Below are 24,026 nucleotides of genomic sequence, written 5' to 3' on the forward strand. Positions count from 1 at the left end.
TCCAGAATGTGACCACTGGTCATTGTAGTCCAGAATGTGACCACAGGTCAATGTAGTCCAGAATGTGACCACTGGTCATTGTAGTCCAGAATGTGACCACAGGTCAATGTAGTCCAGAATGTGATCACTGGTCATTGTAGTCCAGAATGTGATCACAGGTCAATGTAGTCCAGAATGTGATCACTGGTCATTGTAGTCCAGAATGTGACCACATGTCATTGTAGTCCAGAATGTGATCACAGGTCATTGTAGTCCATTTGACTTTTTGTTATTGTTATCTCGGATATCTCCTCCATCTTTAGCTTAAAGAAATCTGCTGCCAATGACAGCCAAGTTGGTAAAACCACCATTTCTATTGGTTTAGACCTGGTCGAAGTGAACCGATAGGGTACTGAACTCCACAGGAAGTGAAGGTTTTATTGTCTCAAGAATACTGGCATAGAATCTGGATTGGATGGTTGAAACCAAAATAATTGAAAAGAGATTTTTCAATAGGTTCTGTTACTTTTGGGTGTGCTAAATGACATACGAAAAACTAGAAAGGCATCGTATTCAAGATGGCATCCACGATGGCTGCCGGGAGCTAAAATCATATTATTTTTGAATAAATAATAATAAGATTACATAACACACTTTTATTTGTCCCATGTAAAAGAAAAAAAAAGAAAAGCACACGTGGGTTCTATTCTGATGTTTTGGATTCTAGTCAGGGAAATTAAATAGTCAAATTGGTTTCAGAATGTTTTTCATTTAGGAATGCAAAATATATTTAGTTAAAAGGCCTTTAGATTTTCATTATTTTTGTCTTCTCACTGGGACAATATACAGACATTAATGCCCCATCTCTTCAGAATATTAAAACAGTGGACATTTCTGATCTTGCCTACAGACGGATGAGCTTACTTTGGGGCGGGGTGGATTTTGAGGGATATCATTTAGGGCTCTATTTTTGTCCATGCTAAACCCCTTATCCCTAAACTACTTTGCCTTTTTTTTCTTTTTTTTTACCATTTTGAAAAACATTTTTTAATAGTTAAAATAGCCAATCTACATCGACACGTTGTGAGCTTGTAGATTGGCTATTTGAACTATTCAAAAATGTTTTTCAAAATAGTAAAAAAGAAAAGAAAAGGCAAATGAGTTTAGGGATATGGGCTAAGGGGTGGAACAAGAAGATATAGCACTATATATAGGCCTAAATAAAATGTGACCAACATGTGACTTTCTTCTTTCTATTCTTAAATAGACGCACGCACGCACGCACACCCCCCCCCCCTTTTGGCAAGTGCAGTCTATTATGTGCTGCTTATTTGTGAGTGATCATTTAAGACAACATCAATGCCATGCATGCATCCTTCCATCATGATGGCCGGTGCAGAGCATCAGTAGCCAGGCTGCATTCCCATGCTTTACCAGAAGGAGCATCCCATTGCGTAGTAGTAGCCTAGTCTGTTCATACCACACGAATCGCACAAGCACACGCACGTGAACGCTATAGCATCCCTATTTTGGACATTATATCATAATAGGTGAACATTTGGCAGAAATAGCAGATTTACAAGATCAACACGTTGTATGAGCTTGTAGAAATTTTCAGCAAAGAGATTTGGTGTAGAGAGAAAAAAGGAACCAAGGTATAGAACCCTGAGGGACCCCAGACAATGAAGTATATAGGGTTGCAGTTTTCAGTGGTTAGGGAAAAAAACAAAACAAAAAACATGCATGCATAATAATCAAACCCCCTGCTGCCAATTAAAGATAGGAAAAACACAGCCAGAGGACATTCAGAAGCAGGAAGTCTCTTTATTGTCGAGCGCAGTTCTCTTACTACATGATAGAAAAGTTACAGACGCTCAGAATAGGTCGTGTGTTGTTGCTTCCCGATTACATAGAGTTTAAGCTGTGATTAGCAGTAGTTCAGTTTGTCTATAAGTGCTCAACTAATTTAACGCTATCCCCCTCTACTGAGCTCTTTCCTTTGTTATGCTTCTTTCACTGATCTGAAACATGGATGGAGGAAAGCAACATGGCAGAAACACTTGCAGGGAAGGAGTGGGACAGGTTGAGAATTACATATCCACTGAGAACTAGACCATGTATACACGTAACCAAATGGAGGTCCATTTGGTTACGTGCGTGTACACTCTTACTTTTGAAATCGTCGCTGTCTGGCACAAACCAGCTAACTACATTTTTCAGGTTTTTGATTTATTTTCATACATTAGTGCTATTGAACACCCTTTACGTCTGTGTGTGTTAAAAAACCAATATTGAATCAGTGAAAAGTATTAAAAAGCACTTCGGCCAAAACCTAACTCCACTTGAGCTGGATGTTTTTTTTCATTACCTGAAGAATTTATATTTTGGTGGTTAGGTGGTTTGTACCCGGCAAGCAGAGAAATGTATGTTGTTGCTAATTAAGGTACAGTATACACTTAGCTAACTCTGAGATATATAGTTCCCACCATCCCTCCAACCATGTCAGCATTGTCTTCTGAAACCATTATAAAAAACTATATAAATCCAAATACACATATGGATAATTGAATACACAATATAATGGTCAATATCGTTTTTAGCATTTCTAATTAACTGTTTCTGCAATGTTGCTTCAACCTACCCAATCTGTCTGCGATGTGTAAAACTATGCATACAGTATATATACTATAGTCTGTTTAAAAATACTCAATATACTGTAGGAATACGTCAACCTCCACTGTGGCAGTGTACAATAAGTATCAACCACAGTCAAGTAATAAAAATATCATTTCGGTTAATAAAACATGAAAGTATGAAAACGTAAGAAAATGTAAACATGTTATTTGCTGATATGAAAGTATGGAATAATAAATATATAGAATATGCTCTGGCTGTTATGGTTTGAGGATGAAGAAAAAGAAAAAAAGTTAGTCGGGAGGCAGCAGAGTTGATTAAGTGTGTATTGCTCAAGCTTAATTTACAGTATACTTCATTGTACGATCGATGGTGTTGCGCGGGGGGGGGGGGGGGGGGGGGATGTACAAGCTCACAACACGTCGCCACACAACACATTGTGAGCTTGTGCATCGGCTATTGTTAGGTCACAACACCATTGTACAAAGGAGTATGAATCAGGCTTCAATGTGTTACTAACAAAACAGAACAGAAAGGGGCGATGGCGTGTTTTGAGTTAGTTCTCAACACTGTTATATCAAAAGGAAAAGTACGACATTTTGAACTTTTAGTTGTTCATTCTTAACCAGAATTATTCCTAAAAAACAGATATCAATCATCATGTTCATATAAGGTGCAAAAGGTTGTTGAAAACATGAAGCTATTAGCTTAAAATGTCCAATTGTCTTATCTTACACGGATGAAATATACCACCATGACCTCAATAGAGGTTTGTGGATAATGTGGCTTTGTAGCTTTGCAGTGTTTTCAATGAGGTAAAGAAGCATACTGTGAGGATGTATGGGGCCAAATAAACAGAATGAAATTAAATCCAAAATGTCATCAATATTTCTTTAGTAATTCTCCCCAAGTGATGAGCAGTCTTTAAGCTAGCGATTGCCACAACAAACTGATTCTATGATAGCAATGCATGCACAAAGTGATTGATAATAAAAACCAGTGAATGCACAAAGTGATTGATAATAAAACCCAGTGGATCAGAAGGTGAATATTATGATGAAGGCAAAATGAATTAAGGACTCATCAGTGAAACAAATTAAGGCACTTGGATTTCGTCTGAGGAAAAATAAAGCGGGGGGTGAGGTGAGATTGTGATTTTGTGCCTTTAGCATTAGCATTACCCACTCTCTTCATATCTTCAACCTGAAAAACCGTATAGATATATTCCTCAATTCTCTCGATAATATGCTCTCTAAATATACCAAATCTCTACAAAATAGACCTATACAAATGTATACTGAAAATATCCCATTTTAAAATAAATAAAAGTGTACATGTACAAAGCATGTAAATGTACAGCAGTGTTTCCCTCTGTTCTTCTGTTATCAAAGTATTGTTTTCTTTCAGCCTGGCCCCGTTTTCCTATAGTTGCCATAATGTGGATCGGTTATTACACATGTCATCACCTCCTTCATTATCTAGAGCTTCACAAAATGTAATCACCACTTTCTGCGGCCAACTAGATGTCCCTACAGTGTTGTAACACAATGCTAATGGCATTTAAGCATTTATTTTACCCCTACAAATCACACTGTAGTGTAGAATATGAGACATAATAATAATAATAATATTTTTTGCATTGCCAAAATACTTCGTTAATTACAGTATAAGCAGGCAATAAGTATATTGCCTGCAGAAATTTGCCAAACTCATCACTGAAATAAGTGACTTGATAAAATGTTCCAGATCGACGTACATGGCAGACACGGCTAGGAACACAGGGCCACACGGGGGGGGGGGGGGGGGGGGGGGATTCTTTAAAGATAAAGAGAAAAGTGGAAGGGAGAGCAAAAGTTCTGCTTCCCTCCTTTTCTCAGTGGATCTACATTCAGCGTTGTGTCAGTGAGATGCCTCAAGAGGGCAGTGATATTAAGTGGGTTCACTATAACCCTTCCACCGTTAAAAATAAATAAATAACACGAGCACTAAAAACACAGGGAGTGACCGTCTGTCTCAGTCCAAAACTAGCCAGGCGACCCCCCCCCCCCCCCCCCCTCATTAGTTTCCAAAGTTCTCGGCAAGCCCCTTCTAGCTTACAGCATCAGCCACGCTAGCTCGCTAGCCAGCCAGCCAAAGCCAGTGTCGTCGCCCCACCTTTAGCCGGAGGTTAGTAGCCGCCGTTAACAGCCGTTGGTTACACACACACACACACACACACGCGAGAGAGAGCGTTAGCATGTTAGCGTCCCAGTTGATTAGGTTATCATGTGGCAGGGGAGGGCTGGGGCGTGTAGCAGCAACGATGGTGGTGGTGGTGGTGACTTTGAGTGTCCCTGAGCCTGCTGCTGCTGCTGGGAGCTGTGGGGTAACGTACGGAGGCTGCTGGCTCCCTGGAGGAGGAGGAGGAGGGATGCTGGGAGACGGAGACGCAGGACAGACGCTCGCCCTGTGCACTGAGGTTGCGCTTGCGCTCACGCACCAGCGCCCTCTGGTGCCTCTTCATGCGCTCCAGCTGCTCCTCTGCGCTCATGCGGCCACGCTGCTGCTGGCCACCACCGGGGGGAGCCACCCCGCCACCAGGCAGAGGAGGGGAGTCAGCGGGAGAGGACAGGCGCTCCAACGCACTCCTGGGTCGCTCCTGGAGGGGGGGATGTAGAGTTACAGAGCGGAGGGGAGCAGTTGGGAGAGAGGGAGACAGGCAAGTAGGAGAGAACGAGAGAGAGAGAGAGAAGAAAGAGGGATACATTGAGGGAGGGTTGGAAGAGAGAGGGGCAGCAGATGAAATGTCGCAATAACATGAAAGGCGAAGAACAATGGACATGCAGGTAGGTAAGGAGTGGAAGGAAAGATGATGGAGGGAGATATTGATGGCGATATGGGAGCGATATGTGAGGGTCAGGACCGAGAGAGGTGAGGAGGGGAAGGGCACAGGAGGGGCGTGCGATAGGGAGAGTGTGGAGAAATGGATGGACGGACGGACGGATGGATGTGGACAAAGAGATGGGGCAGGAGAATAGTGAAGGAGGGAAAGGAAAGAAGAATGGGGGGAAAAGTGAGGACACGGACGGCAGCAATTCCAAACTGGCCCCCGTAAAGTCTGAGTCCCCACCCCCCCTACCCCTCATTGCATATTTACTTTTCCCTTTTTACTTCCTTCATAATATGCCGTTTAGTTTTTTACAAGTGTATATTTGTATGTCTCTAAATGTTCTGATGAATTGAAAATGGTGGACCCTGTTGTAAACAAGTGTGATGCTTAATTATAGTGTTGTCCCATAGACTGTAAAAGATATGGACAAAGCGTTCCCCGGGTCTAACATGGACGTAAAATGAAGCCTGTTATTCCTGCACTGTAAGTCGCCATCTTTCTAGATCCGTTTGGGCCCAGCTGGCCATTGGCTGGCTCCGTTTGGGCCCAGCTGGCCATTGGCTGCCCAGACAACGAGGCGGGACTTCCCCCCTTCTTCTCCGTTGGTTTTTATTTTGACTCGAGTGGGAGGAGTAGACTCTTGAGTGGGAGGGGACTCCCGATCATAGACTGTAACGGTAGCCACGCCCCTCAGAACATACGCGACTTTATGGACATTTATTTTATAAATGGGACCATAATTTTCCAAAAAGAATATTATGACATTAGAAATGAGACTTTAAACTAGTGACTGGAAGCAGAAAGTATTCATGACCATGTTTATTAAGGTAATAAACAGTCTAGGTGAAGTTGGGCCCAAATACATGGACTTCTATGGGGCTATGGTTTTTTTTGGGTCCAGTGACAGCGCCACAACAGGCCATTATATGAACTTTCAGGAGTTTCAGGCTTCACAAAATATCTGTCTGACTGCCCCCCTGTGTTGTCCACAGTAACAGTTTTTGTATTGAGTTGTATTTTGTTTTGTTGTATTTTGAAATATACTGTATTCTGCATACTGTTTGTGTTAACAGTATGAGTGCCGCCTGCTGGCCCAAAGTGGTATGGCGCTTGGGTGGGACGCAGTACTAAGTTCCAACCAGTCATTGGTCCGACAACGACAACCTACCTCAAACCCTAACGGAGCAGCGCATGTTCGCCAACCTTAATCCGGTCGTTTTAGCATGAGCGGTTAATTTGAGCTCTGTGGTGCCGGGAAGAATCAGGGAAAAAAACTTGCTTGCTTAACTTGCTCTCGTTTCCATTATATCGCTAAATAATCCAAAGCGTTCATATTTCGGATGATAATGAAGCACTTAGTATATCCATCTGATCAAAACCACGGAGAGCTCCCTAGATTAGCAGATACGAGGCATTCTTTCTGCAGGGTAAACGGGAAGTAAACGGAACCGCACATGAATGTAGAGCGAAGCGTACGGTGGCCTTAGAGTTCTACTCAAAAATAAAAAAAGGTCGGATGGACAGAACCTGTTATTCATCCCTCACGCTTCTTGCTTATTTAATTAATGGAAAACGTCATGGATAAAATAATGGGTAGGTTGATAATAAGTGGTGACTCACTCTGGTTACGGACTCCCCAGGAACCCGCCTTAAGGTGACGTAGGAGGAGACGGAAGTGGGCTGGTTTAATTGAGACGAGGAGCCGTACAGACCTTGACAGACAACACACGGTGTGGAGTGGGAATCATGACAGTGAAGTAGAATCTAAATTTACATCTCAGTACTATAGTAGTAGTTGTTGTAAAGGAAACCAGGCCCAGCATCAAATAACCACCAGTTGAACTCATATGCCATAGTGTCAGAGTAAATAAGTCACACACTGTATTCTGGGTGAATGTAATGCACAATCTATGTAAAGGTGAATGTAATGCACAATCTATGTAAAGGTGTGTGAATGTAATGCACAATCTACAGTATGTAAAGGTGTGTGAATGTGTGTGAATGGGTGAATGTAATGTACAATCTATGTAAAGGTGTGTGTGTGAATGTAATGTACAATCTATGTAAAGGTGTGTGTGTGAATGTGTGAATGTAATGTACAATCTATGTAAAGCGCCTTGGATGGATAAAGGCGCGCTTTGCTTTGGCAATGTAAACGTATGTTTTCTCATGATGCCAATAAAGCCCTTTGAACTGAATGCATAGTTTCAGTAAAGGTCATTACACACTGGCGAATTGGCGACGCGATATATTCGTGCGAATAATTCGCATTTAAAAAAAAACAATTGAAGTCCATGCAAGCTTCCACATCAGTGGCGAATGTGCGAATGTGCGAAAATGCGACCGTTTTCGCTTTTATTTGTTCGCTCTGGTGTCGTATTTTGCAGAGATTCGCAGGCGAACTGCAACATGCACTATTTCGCATTTTCAGATCGCTTATTCGCATCGCGTCGCTAATTCGCCAGTGTGTAATGACCTTCAGAGTAGTAATTAGCAACACTTGTTAGCAAATGCTTTAATTTCTATGTAATACATAGGCACACACTCGTTTAATCAGCTCTGAAGTGACAATAGCTCCATTACAGTAAGGATCTGACTAGGTTACACTGTGTATTCTTATTATTACTTACTTTCTACATTGTCACTGTCAGTCCCATACGTTTTAGCATAGCTTAATTTATCAGTGTTAGTCTACCTTTACTAGGGAGAGTCTGGTAGTTCATTTCAGACGCTGCGTTGCTGCGGCCCAAGCCAGGAAGCTCTGGTTCACTCAGGTACGACCGCAACTCCTGCCAGTGAAAAAAGGTTAGAGGACTTTAGAGGGTTTTTTTAGGCATTTTGTAAAAACTGCAAACTTTGGAAGCCAATCATAGCCAATCAGCATGTCTGTCTGTCTGTCTGTCTGTCTGTCTGTCTGTCTGTCTGTCTGTCTGTCTGTCTGTCTGTCTCCTCTTCTCTCACACCAACTAACTTCATGTGCTCTTTCACTACATCCATAGATCTTCTCTTTGATCTTCCTCTCAGCATCCTTCTACCGATACGCTCACTATCGCTCCTCTGTACATGTCCAAACCATCTCACTATCACTCCTCTGTACATGTCCAAACCATCTCACTATCGCTCCTCTGTACATGTCCAAACCATCTCACTATCGCTCCTCTGTACATGTCCAAACCATCTCACTATCCCTCCTCTGTACATGTCCAAACCATCTCACTATCCCTCCTCTGTACATGTCCAAACCATCTCACTATCCCTCCTCTGTACATGTCCAAACCATCTCACTATCCCTCCTCTGTACATGTCCAAACCATCTCACTATCCCTCCTCTGTACATGTCCAAACCATCTCACTATCACTCCTCTGTACGTGTCAAACCATCTCAGTCTGGCCTCTCTGGCTTTATCTCCGAAACATCTGACATGCGCTGTCCCTCTGATGTACTCGTTCCTGATCCTATCCATCCTTGTTACTCCCAGAGAGAACCTCAATAGCATACTTTTCTACACTCAGAAAAGAGCTAAATGTGAGTAAATGGTAAATGGTGCATTTATATAGCGCCTTTATCCAAGGCGCTTTACATAGATTGTGCATTACATTCACCCATTCATACACCGATTGCGGCAGAAGCCATGCAAGGTACCAACCAGCACATCGGGAGCAATTTGGGGTTCAGTGTCTTGCCCAAGGACACTTCGACATGTAGACAGGAGGAGCCGGGATTCGAACCGCCGACCCATGGATCATTGGACGACCTGCTCTACCTCCTGAGCCACAGTGAGCATACCTGGCAGTCTCCATTGACAACACACTCTCTGTCTCTCTTCCTCTCGTCTGACTGCCTCTTGAGGCCTCGGACTGATGTGTGCCGAATGACTGACGCCTCTCGAGGGAGCGGTGGGATCACAGGGGGCGTGTCTTCATAGCCATAGAGGTGGGGCAGAGGCGGCCTGGGCGGGGCGCTTTCCTCAGCCTGTGTAAAAAATAAATAAACAACCATGGAAAAAACTGTGAGCATTAAAACAATCGGTGCCGGGATGCCTTCAAAATAGGAGCTCTGGGGTGCCAGAAAGACATGGCCGCTTTTACTCTGAAGCCCCCCCAACTTCTAGCTAGCAGCATCACTATGGGGTGATTATTTAGGGCCATACCATTATTATTGCATGTTTAGCCTAATGACGACAAGCTATCATGTATACTTTATTATTACTGCCGACAAATTCCCAAAGCATATCACAGTTTTACACATACACATTTTACTACCTTCCAGGAAGCCATCTGTTCATTTCAGTATGGTATTAAAATACAACTTGCAGTCAAGAGATGTCAATGTTACATTAGCATTCTGCAGTTTAAAGTGTGGACTGATTTTTGTAGTGTAGCTGGAAATAGCCCTGGACACTCACCCACTTTGGCACAGTGCTGTGAGGCAGCGTCTGGGAGCTGCGGAGAGGCGTCTGGAGCGTGGTGCTCTGAGAAGGCACTGCTGGCTCCGACACTGAAGGCACTAGTTTCCTCTCTTAGGTTAGAGAGAGGGTATGGAAAATGGTGCATTTATATAGCGCCTTTATCCAAGGCACTTTACATAGATTGTGCATTACATTCACCCATTCACACAGACATTCATACACTCATGGCGGCGGAAACCCTGCAAGGCACCAACCTGCACATCGGGAGCAATTATTCGATATTCAAACTGGGAACCTTGCGGTTGCCATCCGGCCACTCTACCCCCTGAACCACCGCCGCCCCGGTACCGTATGACAATGACATGCAACGTGCAACAACAGATCATGTGCTGGATAAAATTATATGTATCTAGAGTAGTAGTAGTAGTTCTAGGTGTAGTTGTAGTTCTAGGTGTGGACAGCCCTTCAGTTCTGGGTGTAGCTGTAGTTCTAGGTGTAGTTGTAGTTCTAGGTGTGGACAGCCCTTCAGTTTTGGGCGAAGTTGTAGTTCTAGGTGAGGACAGCAGACAACAGTATTGCTGTTCTTCCTACCTGGGTTGTGGACGGAGCCGATTGTTATTTTGTAGTTTGCTTTGCTGGCGCTCAAGCCGCCCATCACGTCCTCAATCCTCCACAACTCGCGCTTAATTTGGGCTTTCTCCTGCTGAGGTGGGACACAAAGCAGCCAATGAAATTCACAATGAAATTAAATGTATGCAGACATGTGCAACATCATATTTTGAGTGGTAAGGTCATTCACTATGGGTCTTACCTGTGGAGTGGTACGGTCATTCAGTGGGTCTTACCTGTGGAATGGTACGGTCATTCAGTGGGTCTTACCTGTGGAATGGTATGGTCATTCAGTGGGTCTTACCTGTGGAATGGTACGGTCATTCAGTGGGTCTTACCTGTGGAATGGTACGGTCATTCAGTGGGTCTTACCTGTGGAGTGGTACGGTCATTCAGTGGGTCTTACCTGTGGAGTGGTACGGTCATTCAGTGGGTCTTACCTGTGGAATGGTACGGTCATTCAGTGGGTCTTACCTGTGGAATGGTACGGTCATTCAGTGGGTCTTACCTGTGGAATGGTACGGTCATTCAGTGGGTCTTACCTGTGGAGTGGTACGGTCATTCAGTGGGTCTTACCTGTGGAGTGGTACGGTCATTCAGTGGGTCTTACCTGTGGAATGGTACGGTCATTCAGTGGGTCTTACCTGTGGAGTGGTACGGTCATTCAGTGGGTCTTACCTGTGGAATGGTACGGTCATTCAGTGGGTCTTACCTGTGGAGTGGTACGGTCATTCAGTGGGTCTTACCTGTGGAATGGTACGGTCATTCAGTGGGTCTTACCTGTGGAGTGGTACGGTCATTCAGTGGGTCTTACCTGTGGAATGGTACGGTCATTCAGTGGGTCTTACCTGTGGAGTGGTACGGTCATTCAGTGGGTCTTACCTGTGGAGTGGTACGGTCATTCAGTGGGTCTTACCTGTGGAGTGGTACGGTCATTCAGTGGGTCTTACATGTGGAGTGGTACGGTCATTCAGTGGGTCTTACCTGTGGAGTGGTACGGTCATTCAGTGGGTCTTACCTGTGGAGTGGTACGGTCATTCAGTGGGTCTTACCTGTGGAGTGGTACGGTCATTCAGTGGGTCTTACCTGTGGAATGGTACGGTCATTCAGTGGGTCTTACCTGTGGAGTGGTACGGTCATTCAGTGGGTCTTACCTGTGGAATGGTACGGTCATTCAGTGGGTCTTACCTGTGGAGTGGTACGGTCATTCAGTGGGTCTTACCTGTGGAATGGTACGGTCATTCAGTGGGTCTTACCTGTGGAGTGGTACGGTCATTCAGTGGGTCTTACCTGTGGAATGGTACGGTCATTCAGTGGGTCTTACCTGTGGAGTGGTACGGTCATTCAGTGGGTCTTACCTGTGGAGTGGTACGGTCATTCAGTGGGTCTTACCTGTGGAGTGGTACGGTCATTCAGTGGGTCTTACCTGTGGAGTGGTACGGTCATTCAGTGGGTCTTACCTGTGGAATGGTACGGTCATTCAGTGGGTCTTACCTGTGGAGTGGTACGGTCATTCAGTGGGTCTTACCTGTGGAGTGGTACGGTCATTCAGTGGGTCTTACCTGTGGAATGGTACGGTCATTCATGTGGGTCTTACCTGTGGAATGGTACGGTCATTCAGTGGGTCTTACCTGTGGAGTGGTACGGTCATTCAGTGGGTCATACCTGTGGAGTGGTACGGTCATTCAGTGGGTCTTACCTGTGGAGTGGTACGGTCATTCAGTGGGTCTTACCTGTGGAATGGTACGGTCATTCAGTGGGTCTTACCTGTGGAATGGTACGGTCATTCAGTGGGTCTTACCTGTGGAGTGGTACGGTCATTCAGTGGGTCTTACCTGTGGAGTGGTACGGTCATTCAGTGGGTCTTACCTGTGGAATGGTACGGTCATTCAGTGGGTCTTACCTGTGGAATGGTACGGTCATTCATGTGGGCCTGCAGAGCCGTCCTGAGCTGCTCCACGGAGCTCTCCAGAACACTGTAGTCTTCCCAGGCCCGTGACATCTCCTAAAAAGGATGATACAAGTTTCATCAAATGTTCTGACACACACAAGAAAGTGGAATAATACAATCAAAACTAAATGTATGTACAATTTAAAGTAAAAAACTCCAATAAATCAATTTCTATGTACCAAGATCACTTGATGCATAAATTCACACGATGATTAGTCTTTAGGGTGGTTGTGTTCCATTTCATATCCTTCTCCTGTCACAGCAGCTCACAAATCTCACAAATAGGAAACGTAGCTCAGTTTTCACTCCACGCTCCCGTGCGAGCACGGACGCACATTAGGTGGAACATCGGGTCCCGTACCATGGAGACGCGTGAGATCACATGACATAGCAGCGGTCCCGTACCGTGGAGACCAAGCCCCCAGAAAGGCTGGCCAACGTTGTAGCCGCGAGACATAGTGGTCAGAGCTGGTACTGCAGGTGGGCCCCTGAATTTAGCATGAAGAAACCCCACGCCACTGGGGTTTAACACTCTATCTGTGGAGTTATATCATCATATAATTATGCAAACATATATATATATAAATCATACATGGAGTGTTACTGCCATCTAACGGCTGTCTGGGAAGTGCACTGTAAAGGTTTATGCGCGCCAAACTTGTTTTCGTCAGTGTGGAAAAGTTTCCGATGAAGATCAGACCTGGAATTGGTACGTACAGTAAATGTATATATATAACGTTGTTCCAAATATACCATCTAAAATAGTAATACTATCAATAGCATGCTGTGCTCATGATCAATCTGTTTTTAATCCTACAGTTAAATTACCTACCTGCTGCAACTACCGATGCTCAACAAAGACAAAGAAATACAGACTATTGTGATTACTAGGCCAAAGCAAGGCGCTTATATTACACAGACTGGCATTATATAATTTCTTTCTCCAGTTTATTCTCAGGGTTTATCTGTATGTGTATTTTGTGTATGAGTGAGTGCGTGAAAGGCATAAAAAGTAAAAAGACACGTCATCTCTTTGTTTGTTTTTTATAGCACAGTGAAAGAATAACAGCCGAGTGATTTTCATATACATGTGTCTGACCATCGGACTCCTTACGGAGGGATCACACTCCCAAGATAGGAACTGTTTTATAGGCCTGTTTTGGTAAAATTCCGTACAGTAATTTAACAATCTGGTATACGGTAATCTTGTATAACCAGCTGTTATTTTGCATCTGTGTCTCGAGGGAGCGTGACACAGTAAGGTAAAAGTACGGTGATAGAAGCCAGTCTGTGCGCCGAGGGGACGGTGGACTAGCTCCGTTCTTTGTTAGGGAAAAGGGTGCCTTGAAACCGTCATTGGTCCGTCGGGAGCCGATGCTAACCTCGCTGGAAGGAGGAGATCGGGACGGACGACCGGGTGAAGCAGGGCCTACTCAACAAAGACGAGGAGGAGCACCGTCGCAACGTAGAGGACGCACGAGAGGACTGCATTAAGAGTTGTGCCTGGTGGTTGCGGCTGTAAAAAACGCCGTCAACCATCCAACGACCGTGTCTTTTTCCACCACAAATGTGATGAGCAAACGATGCAAAGGATCGATGCCTAAACTGTGATGAAGGGTGTTTACAATAGGCACTGCTAAGTCCATTCAAGCTAACATTGTTGCTGAAAGTGCTTAAACCATAGACATTGCAAGTCCAACCAAGCTAGCTAGCATTGTTGTTGAAGTGCTTGAAACTAGACATTCCAATCAAGCTAAGCTCACTTGCTAATGCTAAAAACATTGTTGCTGAAGTGCTTGAAACTGCTAGACATTCCAATCAAGCTAACCTTGTTGCTAAGCTCACTTGCTAATGCTAAAAACATTGCTGTTGCTGGCTGCCATCTTGATTACCACGGAGAAGACGCCCACTAAGGTCAGTTTTGAGTGACGTCATCGCCGCCATTTTGTGGTTGCACGTAGCAGACGCACGTAAGGAACGTTGCTGCGTGTGGTGCGCCGACACGACCACAGGGTGTCACTCTTGTGCCACTGAGGAGTAGTGACATTTTGCCGTGGCAACTTACAGGCACATTAAGACATTGAACTAAATACACACTATAACCGTCGTCATGGCGTCCTTAGATGATGTAAAGACCCAACGCTCTGCTGTTCAGAGGGAATTAACCAAGTGTTTGAACAAAATTGAGAGGGGTTTTGATGAGCTCACAGAGGATGCAATGGCAAATGAACAGTTGAAGCTTGCATCATTACATGAGGCACTCTGGGCTGTCACAGAGGATTATTTAGCAATACTAGACGATATTCCACTTGACACCAGGGATGCTGACCATGATAAGGTGGTGGATGGTGTGACACAGAAGGCTGACAGCAGCAAGCAAAAGTATGATAGCATAATGCAGAAGCTCAGGGACACGTTATGGATTTCCACAGTGGCAGCCAGGTACGCCAAGGTCAAAGATAGACTAGAAACTGACCTGGCTAGCGCCAAGACCCAGGAACAGGATGCAACTCAGGCACATTATGACATGATGCAAGATGTCCTGAGTGCTGATCTCACTGATCTTGGTGGGGTGGTAGATAGGTGGGCCTACTCTGTTCCTAAAATGAATGGTGCTGAGATGCGGGAAACCCTTGAGGACTTGGACCGTGAGGTGAAAAAGGTTCTGAGGACATTAAAGGGCCAGGCGCGGAGCGGCACGGGAGGGTCACCATTTCCTGGGCGGCGGGTCCGGGTGGGGCTACCAGCACCTAGCTTTGGCTTTGCACCGGCTGTCAACGTGGCTACTGGACAACCCACACCCTCTGCACCGGCTGTCAACATGGCTCCTGGACCACCCGCACCCTCTGCACCGGCTGTCTACGCAGCTCCGCCAGGATACGGGGGTCTACCGGGCGGAGTACCAGCAGCGCCACCGCAAGTTCAACAGGCCGCACCGGGGATTGCAGCTGCTGCGGTGGCTGCCGCAATGCCAAGGCTATCCATTGCTCCGATGGCTCTTCCCAAGTTCAGCGGCGACAGAAGGGGCTACTTTCGTTGGAGGGAGGAGTGGCTCAGACTGCAGGGAATGGCTGACCCATCGGGGTCCCCTGATCTGCTGTTGTATCACTTGCGGGACAGTATAGCTAACGCATTGACCAACGAACTCAGGCTGGGCTATTGTTACACTGCACAAGACATTTTCAATGTGCTGGATGACCGATATGGCGATGTTTCGCAAATTACGGAAGACATTATAATGGAGTTGCAGGAGCTGCCAGTAGTGCGAGAAAACCAGCCAAAAGAGACATTACACTTAATTCACGAAGTGGAACGAGCTGTACTGGACCTAACTGCTTTGAGGTGCGCAGGCGCTATTAACAATCCTTTAGTAGTCCGTACATTGGAGAGCAAGTTGCCGAACTATTTGCTCGACCGGTGGCTTGCACACAGTTGTGACCCAGTGAACGGGGTCAACGCACTAAACCGGTTTGACAGATTTTTAGCGTTTCTGGTCAGCCAGAAAACTATTCTGGTGCGGCGAGAGCAACTACAGCCCAAGCGACAGGTTCCTGCCAAGACGGGCGGGCCGGTACCTTCTCCCAGCAAGTCAACAGGAAACAATCAGCGCGAGCAGCGAGCGTACACCAAAGCATCAATGAGCGACGGGAAGGCGCATGGAGAGAGCTGCTCATCGCAAGGTTCCTGTGTGGTCTGCGGCGAGGAAGGACACTCGGGGCAATTGTACAGGTGCAGGTCTTTCCGCAAGGCCAGCGTGGCTGAAAAGAGAGAATATGCCAAAAAGACAAAGGCGTGTTTTAAGTGCTTGGGCCCTAAGCATGACGGAGCTTGCAAACAGAACTTTCTATGCAGAAAGGAGGAATGTAAGAAGGGGGAGGCATCATGCGACCATCATTACATGCTCTGCCTCAACAAAGTACCATCGCCTAGTGACACTTCTGCAGGAAAGAGCGGGAAGGAAGGCACCACCAAAGCGGTGCAAAAGAGGAACGCCCGAGGCCCTACGGAGCAGCAGGAGGCCGCACTGGCTGCAGCGAAGCTGACGGATGAGCAGTTGGAAATCATACGCAAGGCTTTTTCCAACAAGACTACTGCGTGTGTGGACGAGGATAAGTCAAACGACGGCCCAGTTCTTTTCATGTTGCTTGATGTAACAACGAAGCGAGGGGACTGGGTGGGCGCGCTAATAGATCTAGCATCTGACACGAACTATGTCACGCACCAGGCAGCCGAGAGACTTGGTCTCGAGGGAGAGCCCGTCACACTTCTTGTGCATGGAGTGGGTGGGATGACAACGAAAGTCGAAACGAAAAAGTACTCTGTGGGCCTAAAGGTGGGGACGAAGAGAGGAACGTGGAGTAACCATGACATGTTTTGTTATGGGTTGGATGAGATCGCACGGGTCGGCTACACAGTGGACTCGGAGAGCCTGGAGAGATTTTTCCCGGGTGATGTGAAGTCAGGCGACCTGCGGCGCCCAGACAGGGTTGAAATGCTCATCAGTGCGCGGGAGGGTAGACTAGCTCCTCAAAGGATGAGGAGACACGGGGACTTGATTCTCTGGGAAGGTCCTCTTGGAAAATGTGTGAGTGGAGCCCATCCAGAGCTGTCTGAGTTGGTCGAGAGAGCGACCTTAACCCAGACTCTTTGCGCCTGGACTATGAGAGCAGAGGCCATCGCGATCAAGGTTCCCCGTAGTGGTCCAGGACAAGACCGTGCAGTTGCTCAGACTATGGCTATCTCCAACGCTGAGGTTCTGAAATGGCTTGAGTGGGACAGTATTGGGGCCGCCTGTGATCCAAAGTGTGGTGGCTGCCGGTGTGGGAAATGTGCGCCTGGAGGAAAGGAGATGTCGTTGGCCGACGAGAGAGAGCTCGAGGTCATAAAGAGCGGCTTAACCTACCGACTGGAGGACGCGCACAGCAAGGAGCCACACTGGGATTCCAGCTATCCCTGGAAGGAGGACCCATCAACACTTCCCAACAACCGCAGAGCAGTTGAGGCCACGTTTAGGAGGTCTGAAAAGCGCCTTGAAAAGGACCTAACGTGGAAAGAGGCTTACAAACGGCAAATGCATGACATGCTAGACCGGGGAGCTGCTGTTCTACTGTCGCAGGCTGATATGGATGAATGGAAAGGAGCTGTGTGGTGGATAAGCCACCTTGTAGCTCCCAACCCACACTCCACCTCCACACCAGTACGGATCGTGTGGAATAGCAGTCAAGAATTCGAGGGAGTGAGTATGAACAGTATTCTGCTCAAGGGTCCGGACGTATTGAACTCGATACGTGCCGTGCTGCTGCGGTTCCGGGAAGGGTTGCACGCAGCCATTGGAGACATCTCCAAGATGTATAACTCTGTGTGGTTGGAGGAGCGGGAAGTGCACCTTCACCGGTTCCTCTGGAGAGACTCACCAGCGGAGGAGATCAGAGACTACGCCGTGGTGAGAGTTAACATGGGAGACCGACCTTCGGGCGCCATTGCGCAGGTGGCAATGCGCGAGACAGCCTGCTTGCCCCAGTTCAGCGACCGAGCAGAGGAGAAGAGCATCATCATTGATAACGCGTATGTGGATGACATTTTTGCCTCTCACAATGATCCCAAAAGACTGGAGGTGATTCTGGAGGGGGTCACAACCATTCTGGCGGCCGGGGGTTTCCATCTGAAGCCCTGGGTACGGTCCGGCCACAGTGGGAGGGGAGCAGAAGGACCTGCCAGGCCTGAGACATTGTTGTTACCCAACCAGATGAGGGAAGAGGACAACAAGGCCTTGGGGGTGGGGTACCATGTTGCAGGGGACAGACTGTTCATCATGATGGGAATCAACTTCTCCCCAAGAAAGGCGAAAATGCGGGTCGCGGAGGACCTAGCCGAAGGAGAGGTGGAGGAAAAGACACCCGACCCTCTCACGCGCCGCACGCTTCTTAGTCAGGTGGCAGGGCTTTATGACCCCATCGGCATCGCTACACCGATGAAGCAGAAGGGTGTCATCTTGGTGAGGAAAGCGTTTCAGGCGGCCGGACAATTAGTCAAGGACACATGGGATGCCCCGCTACCTGACGAGCTGCGACGTAAGGCAATCGTCCTATTCAAGGAATATGCCCGTTTGAGTTCAGTGACTTTTCCCAGGTGTATCATGCCTCCCGGACCGGTGGGCAATCCCTGGGGGATCACATTCTCCGATGGGAGCTCGGAGTCATACGGTGCTGTGATGTACCTACGCTGGGAAACCGAGAGCGGGACAAAGGTGCGTTTGGTGGAGTCAAAGGCTAAGTTGGCTCCACTAGACCAAAAGGGTGACGCTGTGAAGGCAGAGATCTGCGGGGCCGTCTTCGCCTCCCGGCTAAGAAAGTTCATGGAGAAGCAGAGCCGTCTGGAGATTGAAAGATGGTTCCACCTGATAGACAGCCAGACGGTGTTAGGGGCCATACAACGTGACAGTTATGGTTTTCAATCATTCTTTGCTAACCGGGTGGGAGAGATCCAGAAGGCAGGTCCGGTAACTGACTGGTGGTGGGTCTCAGAGAAAGACAACATAGCTGACCTCGTCACGAGAGATGGGTGTTCTCCCGAGCAGCTGGGCGAGGATTCTGTATGGCAGAACGGTCCTGCTTTCCTAACCAAACCGCTCTGTGAATGGCCTATAAAGTCCGCTGCAGATGTAGCTGCTGCATCGAGAGAAGAGGTGAAGACGCTACAACGGAAGGCGTTCTCTGCAGTCACCACCAGAGCGCAGGCAGCACAACAACGCCAGTGCAGTAACAAAGTTGCTTCCCCAGTCAGCGACGGAGAGTCAACAGTTGGTGGCACTGGGTCTGCGCCCAGAACAGATGTGGGATCTGCGCCTGTAGGAGCAGTCGATAGGCTGCAGAAGTTGTGGGGCAAAGGGCTCGTGGATCAAGTGGACTTGACGAAAGACCGCCCTCTGTCGTTCTTCTGTGGCGTTGTGGGCTTTGTGCGAAGATTCCTCCATATGTTGCGTGACAAGACCAACCATCATGTACGGTGGGGGGCTGTGCTGTCGAGCAAGGAGCGCAAAGCGGCATTCATGGACTTATGTCTTGCTGCCCAAGAAGGTGTATCATTCCCCACAAGCACCCTCAATCGCTTGGTGGTGGGGAAAGACCAGGCTACAGGCCTGTGGATGTGCCGTGGTCGCATCCAAACCGCGAGCACGAGTGATGGCATTCCCCTGATTCCATATGGAACGCGGCTTAGCACCCTCCTGGCTGAGGAGGCCCACCGCATCAACCATGAGGGGGTTGCTGGAACAATCTTGCGGATAAGGAGGAAGGCTTGGATTGTACAGGGGCCACGAGTCGCACGCCGGGTGATCGACCAGTGTCTGGAGTGCCGAAAGAGGAGAGCTGAGTTAAGTTCTCAAGTAATGGGTGATCTCCCGGTGGAGCGCACAAACCCAGCACGTCCATTTGAATACACTGCATTGGATTTGTTCGGGCCATACACCGTGAGGGACTCTGTGAGACATCGTGTAAAAAAGAAGGTCTGGGGTGTGGTTTTCTGTTGCATGGCCTCGCGGGCCATTCACGCGGACTTGGTTGTTGACCTGTCAACTGAGGGATTTCTCCAGACCTTCCATCGGTTCACGGCTCTTAGAGGCCATCCACGCAAGCTGTGGTCTGACCCGGGGACCAATTTCGTAGGGGCAAGACCTGCATTGGTGGACCTCTATACATTCCTGGCGACCATAGACAAGGATATGGTCCAACACAGAGCGGCGGTGGCTGGGATCGACTGGAAGTGGAAGTTCAGCCCAGCAGATTCACCTCACCGCAACGGGGCAGCGGAAGCAGCTGTCCGCATCATTAAGAGAGCACTGAGCAGTGTGGGGGAGGCTGAAGACCTGACGGCTTTGGAATTCCAGACTCTTCTTTTCCTCGCTGCAAACCTCTCTAATGAGAGACCGATTGGTGCCCGGACTCAACTCCAGGAGGAGTCCGTGGACATCGTTACGCCCAACTCGCTTCTATTGGGGCGAGTGGATCCAGAGGGAGATACTCGAGGCTTCGACTTCCCAGCTTATCCTTTCAGTCGGTTGCGAGCAGTCCAACTGGAAGTGGATAAGTTTTGGAAGAAATGGAGTCAGCTGGCAGGTCCTCACCTCTTCGTCAGGCAGAAATGGCACGTTTCGTCCCGGAACGTGTCTGTCGGCGACGTGGTGTGGATAGCGGACCAGAATGCGCTGCGAGGCCGGTTCCGGCTGGGCCGGGTCGTGGAAGCAGTTCCAGATGGTCGAGGTATCGTCAGGGACGTCAAGGTGCAGACTTGCCCTTGCGCGCCCATCAGCTGGTCCCAGGTGAAGAAGAACGAGGTGTCGTGGCAAACGACCATTCTTCATCGTGACGTGCGGAGGCTGGTAGTCCTCGTTCCGTCAGAAGATCAACAATAAGTTGATTGACTAGTCAACAAAAGACTAATGACTGTGTTTGTTGTTTGAGTCCAGCACACTATTAGGCTTAAGTTTTCTTTATTTTGTAGCCACTTTTTTGTTTGTTTGCAAGACCTTTCAAGTGGCTGTGTTGAATGTTTATTTTGTGTGCCTAGTTATATGTAAATAGTTAGGACCTTTTAATACTTTTGTATTTGTGCGTATTAGCTACAGTATGTGTGGCCTGTTTGTTTACAACACAGTCCAAGTAGGAGGTGTGGAGTTATATCATCATATAATTATGCAAACATATATATATATAAATCATACATGGAGTGTTACTGCCATCTAACGGCTGTCTGGGAAGTGCACTGTAAAGGTTTATGCGCGCCAAACTTGTTTTCGTCAGTGTGGAAAAGTTTCCGATGAAGATCAGACCTGGAATTGGTACGTACAGTAAATGTATATATATAACGTTGTTCCAAATATACCATCTAAAATAGTAATACTATCAATAGCATGCTGTGCTCATGATCAATCTGTTTTTAATCCTACAGTTAAATTACCTACCTGCTGCAACTACCGATGCTCAACAAAGACAAAGAAATACAGACTATTGTGATTACTAGGCCAAAGCAAGGCGCTTATATTACACAGACTGGCATTATATAATTTCTTTCTCCAGTTTATTCTCAGGGTTTATCTGTATGTGTATTTTGTGTATGAGTGAGTGCGTGAAAGGCATAAAAAGTAAAAAGACACGTCATCTCTTTGTTTGTTTTTTATAGCACAGTGAAAGAATAACAGCCGAGTGATTTTCATATACATGTGTCTGACCATCGGACTCCTTACGGAGGGATCACACTCCCAAGATAGGAACTGTTTTATAGGCCTGTTTTGGTAAAATTCCGTACACTATCCTTTATATAACTCTATGGTGGAGACGCATGAGATCACATGACATAGCAGCGGTATCCCGTACCGTGGAGACTCGTGAGATCTGAGCTGTGATGGCGACCAGGTCTTCCTGCAGCAGCCTCTGCTGGTAGGCTATCTTCTGGCTGTGGGCTGGCTGGTCCTGGTACTGCTCCATCTGCTGGTGGGACACGTCCAGCACGCTCTCTAGCTTATCCTGACACAGCGAGCCACGCAGGTGGAGGAGGGATTCATGAGGAAAAGGAAAAAAAGAGAGAAAGAGAGAGAGAAAGAGAGAGAGAGAGAGAGAGAGAGAGAGAGAGAATATGAACCAATTTAGACCTGAGGCCAATTTAAAAAAAAGGCTTCTAAATCCTGACAGTTTTCTGAAAAACCCCTTTCTAAAAAAATGTGGAAAAACTTAATTAAACTAAGCAGAGATCTCTAAAGACTAGTAAGAGTATTCATATACCATAATAATTATGTGCACAGTATTACCCAGTTCTATTGTACAAATAACTTAACAACAAATAAATATAGTGGGTCAAACAAAGCCTATAAGTTAATACACATTTCCTGCTGGCATGGTTTCGGGCACCTTACCTCAGCCTGCCAGGCAAAAACTACAACATGACTACAAATCGTGGGTCCTTCGACCGGCCATCTTAAACCGGAAGTAAGAGTGCATCCTGTCCGCCACTCAATGGGGTCCCAAACTAGCATGCGAGACAATAATATGCTAACCGGAGTGAAGCAACCAGCGTTTTAGTGCCTTCCTAAGAGCATACTTTATCTCATCTCACCAAATTAGAAGATTAGTACAAAAATGTCATCATCAAGATGTGATTCACCATGTTAATGATTTTTTTCAGACCTCCAGTTCTAGGAAACACAGAATGGGGGGACTTTAATTTTAAATTATTTCCAGCTCTAAGGTATATTAATGATATAGTAAAATGTTGAAAATGAGTTAACTGGGGGGTCGCCGGCCAATTACATATAATCTTGGAGCTCATTGACATAAAATAGTTTGAGAACCACATATATATATATATATATATATATATATATATATGTGGAAACAGGTTTTTCAGAAAACTGTCATGATTTAGAAGACATTTTCTAGACTCGGGTCTTTAACATTGCGAACCTTGTCTTCCTTTAAGGAGCTGATGTTTGCTTCCAGTTCCTGCAGAGTCTTGTCCTGCTCACACAACTGACTCAACTTCACCTGCAGGGGGAGACAGAGGCACCATTTACATACATTAAAAGATAACTAGACCGGTGCCCGCCTGTAGAGCACCAAGTCGGTAACGATGGAGTTGGAGATCCAGGCTCTGTCCAGAGCCTGAGCAGAGGCCTTTTGTGGCGGTTCTGGACAACCGTGTGGTAAACTTGATTTCTCACCTGAGGAGCCTATATCCAGAATTACAGTATGGCACACCAGGCAATATCTGTTTTGCCTTGCCGTCTTGTCTTTTTTAATGACAGGATTTTGGGTCTGGGTCGCATAGCTATTTCTCGACCTCAACAACTAGTCCATTGCTCTACATGTCCGTATCTCCTGCCCGGATGTACAAAAGAGACATTCTTCGGCGATGCTGGAAATAGGACAGTGAGTGTTATACTTAAGTGCTGCAGGGCAGCTCAGCATCACAAACGCCAGCACACGCCTACCCGCCGGTGTTAGGGTTGCTCATAGCCAATAACAGTTAGGCAGCAGTGTGTTTTGGGCTTTGGGGGCAGAAGATCAAAAAGATACAGAATAAGTTAATTTTGTAGAGGTGCGTTCAATGCAGAAATGGTTTCTAGGATGGTTTCACGATGTTCCTACTTACGTCCACGTCACTTTCTGCCACTTTGACTGGTTTCTGATCTTTCACGGTCTGGCTTCCAAACACCTAGAGATTAGAAAACAAACATTTGAAGATGCTGGATATGAGGTAAAAGGACCAGTGACTACAGAATCTAATACGAAGCAAAGATGTATTGGTCATTAGGGTGTAAAAATGCATCATGAGTCATGACGCATCAATCTTATAGTGTAGGATTTCAACTGCATGCATTTGGAATGCTAAAATAAATTATGTTTTGGCCCATATTAAATGTAACGAAATATGGCACTTTTTGAAGATAATTGTGTGAGAAATTGAAGCTTTCATATTCCCTGTTGTCCACTAATACAGAGTAAGTCGGTTGAGTTACATGTGTGAACTGTGAATTCAAAATACCGGTAGTTCTGCAAATTGAGTGCCATCAAATCATTGTAGA

At 46.6% G+C, this 24,026-nt stretch overlaps 2 protein-coding genes across 10 annotated transcripts in view; both read right to left on the reverse strand.

Annotated features, from left to right (window-relative positions):
- Positions 1–24,026, reverse strand: part of anapc13 (anaphase promoting complex subunit 13) — a 250,307-nt gene that overhangs the window by 36,434 nt on the left and 189,847 nt on the right. The window lies entirely within an intron of this gene.
- Positions 1–24,026, reverse strand: part of plekha7a (pleckstrin homology domain containing, family A member 7a) — a 169,567-nt gene that overhangs the window by 6,521 nt on the left and 139,020 nt on the right. For 8 of the 9 annotated variants that reach the window (XM_083762467.1, XM_083762469.1, XM_083762464.1 and 5 more), the window contains 10 exons: positions 23,594–23,656; positions 22,906–22,986; positions 21,823–21,972; positions 12,404–12,505; positions 10,483–10,594; positions 9,889–10,001; positions 9,270–9,455; positions 8,178–8,271; positions 7,103–7,194; positions 4,988–5,251 (listed from right to left, as the gene is read on the reverse strand). In XM_083762467.1, coding sequence (XP_083618593.1) covers positions 4,988–5,251; positions 7,103–7,194; positions 8,178–8,271; positions 9,270–9,455; positions 9,889–10,001; positions 10,483–10,594; positions 12,404–12,505; positions 21,823–21,972; positions 22,906–22,986; positions 23,594–23,656 — 1,257 coding nt within the window. The remainder of the gene's footprint in view (positions 1–4,987; positions 5,252–7,102; positions 7,195–8,177; positions 8,272–9,269; positions 9,456–9,888; positions 10,002–10,482; positions 10,595–12,403; positions 12,506–21,822; positions 21,973–22,905; positions 22,987–23,593; positions 23,657–24,026) is intronic. The other variant, XM_083762466.1, reaches the window with a different exon arrangement.

Source organism: Protomyctophum parallelum (assembly GCF_964188405.1).
Source record: "Protomyctophum parallelum genome assembly, chromosome: 4".
Taxonomy (NCBI): Eukaryota; Metazoa; Chordata; class Actinopteri; order Myctophiformes; family Myctophidae; genus Protomyctophum; species Protomyctophum parallelum.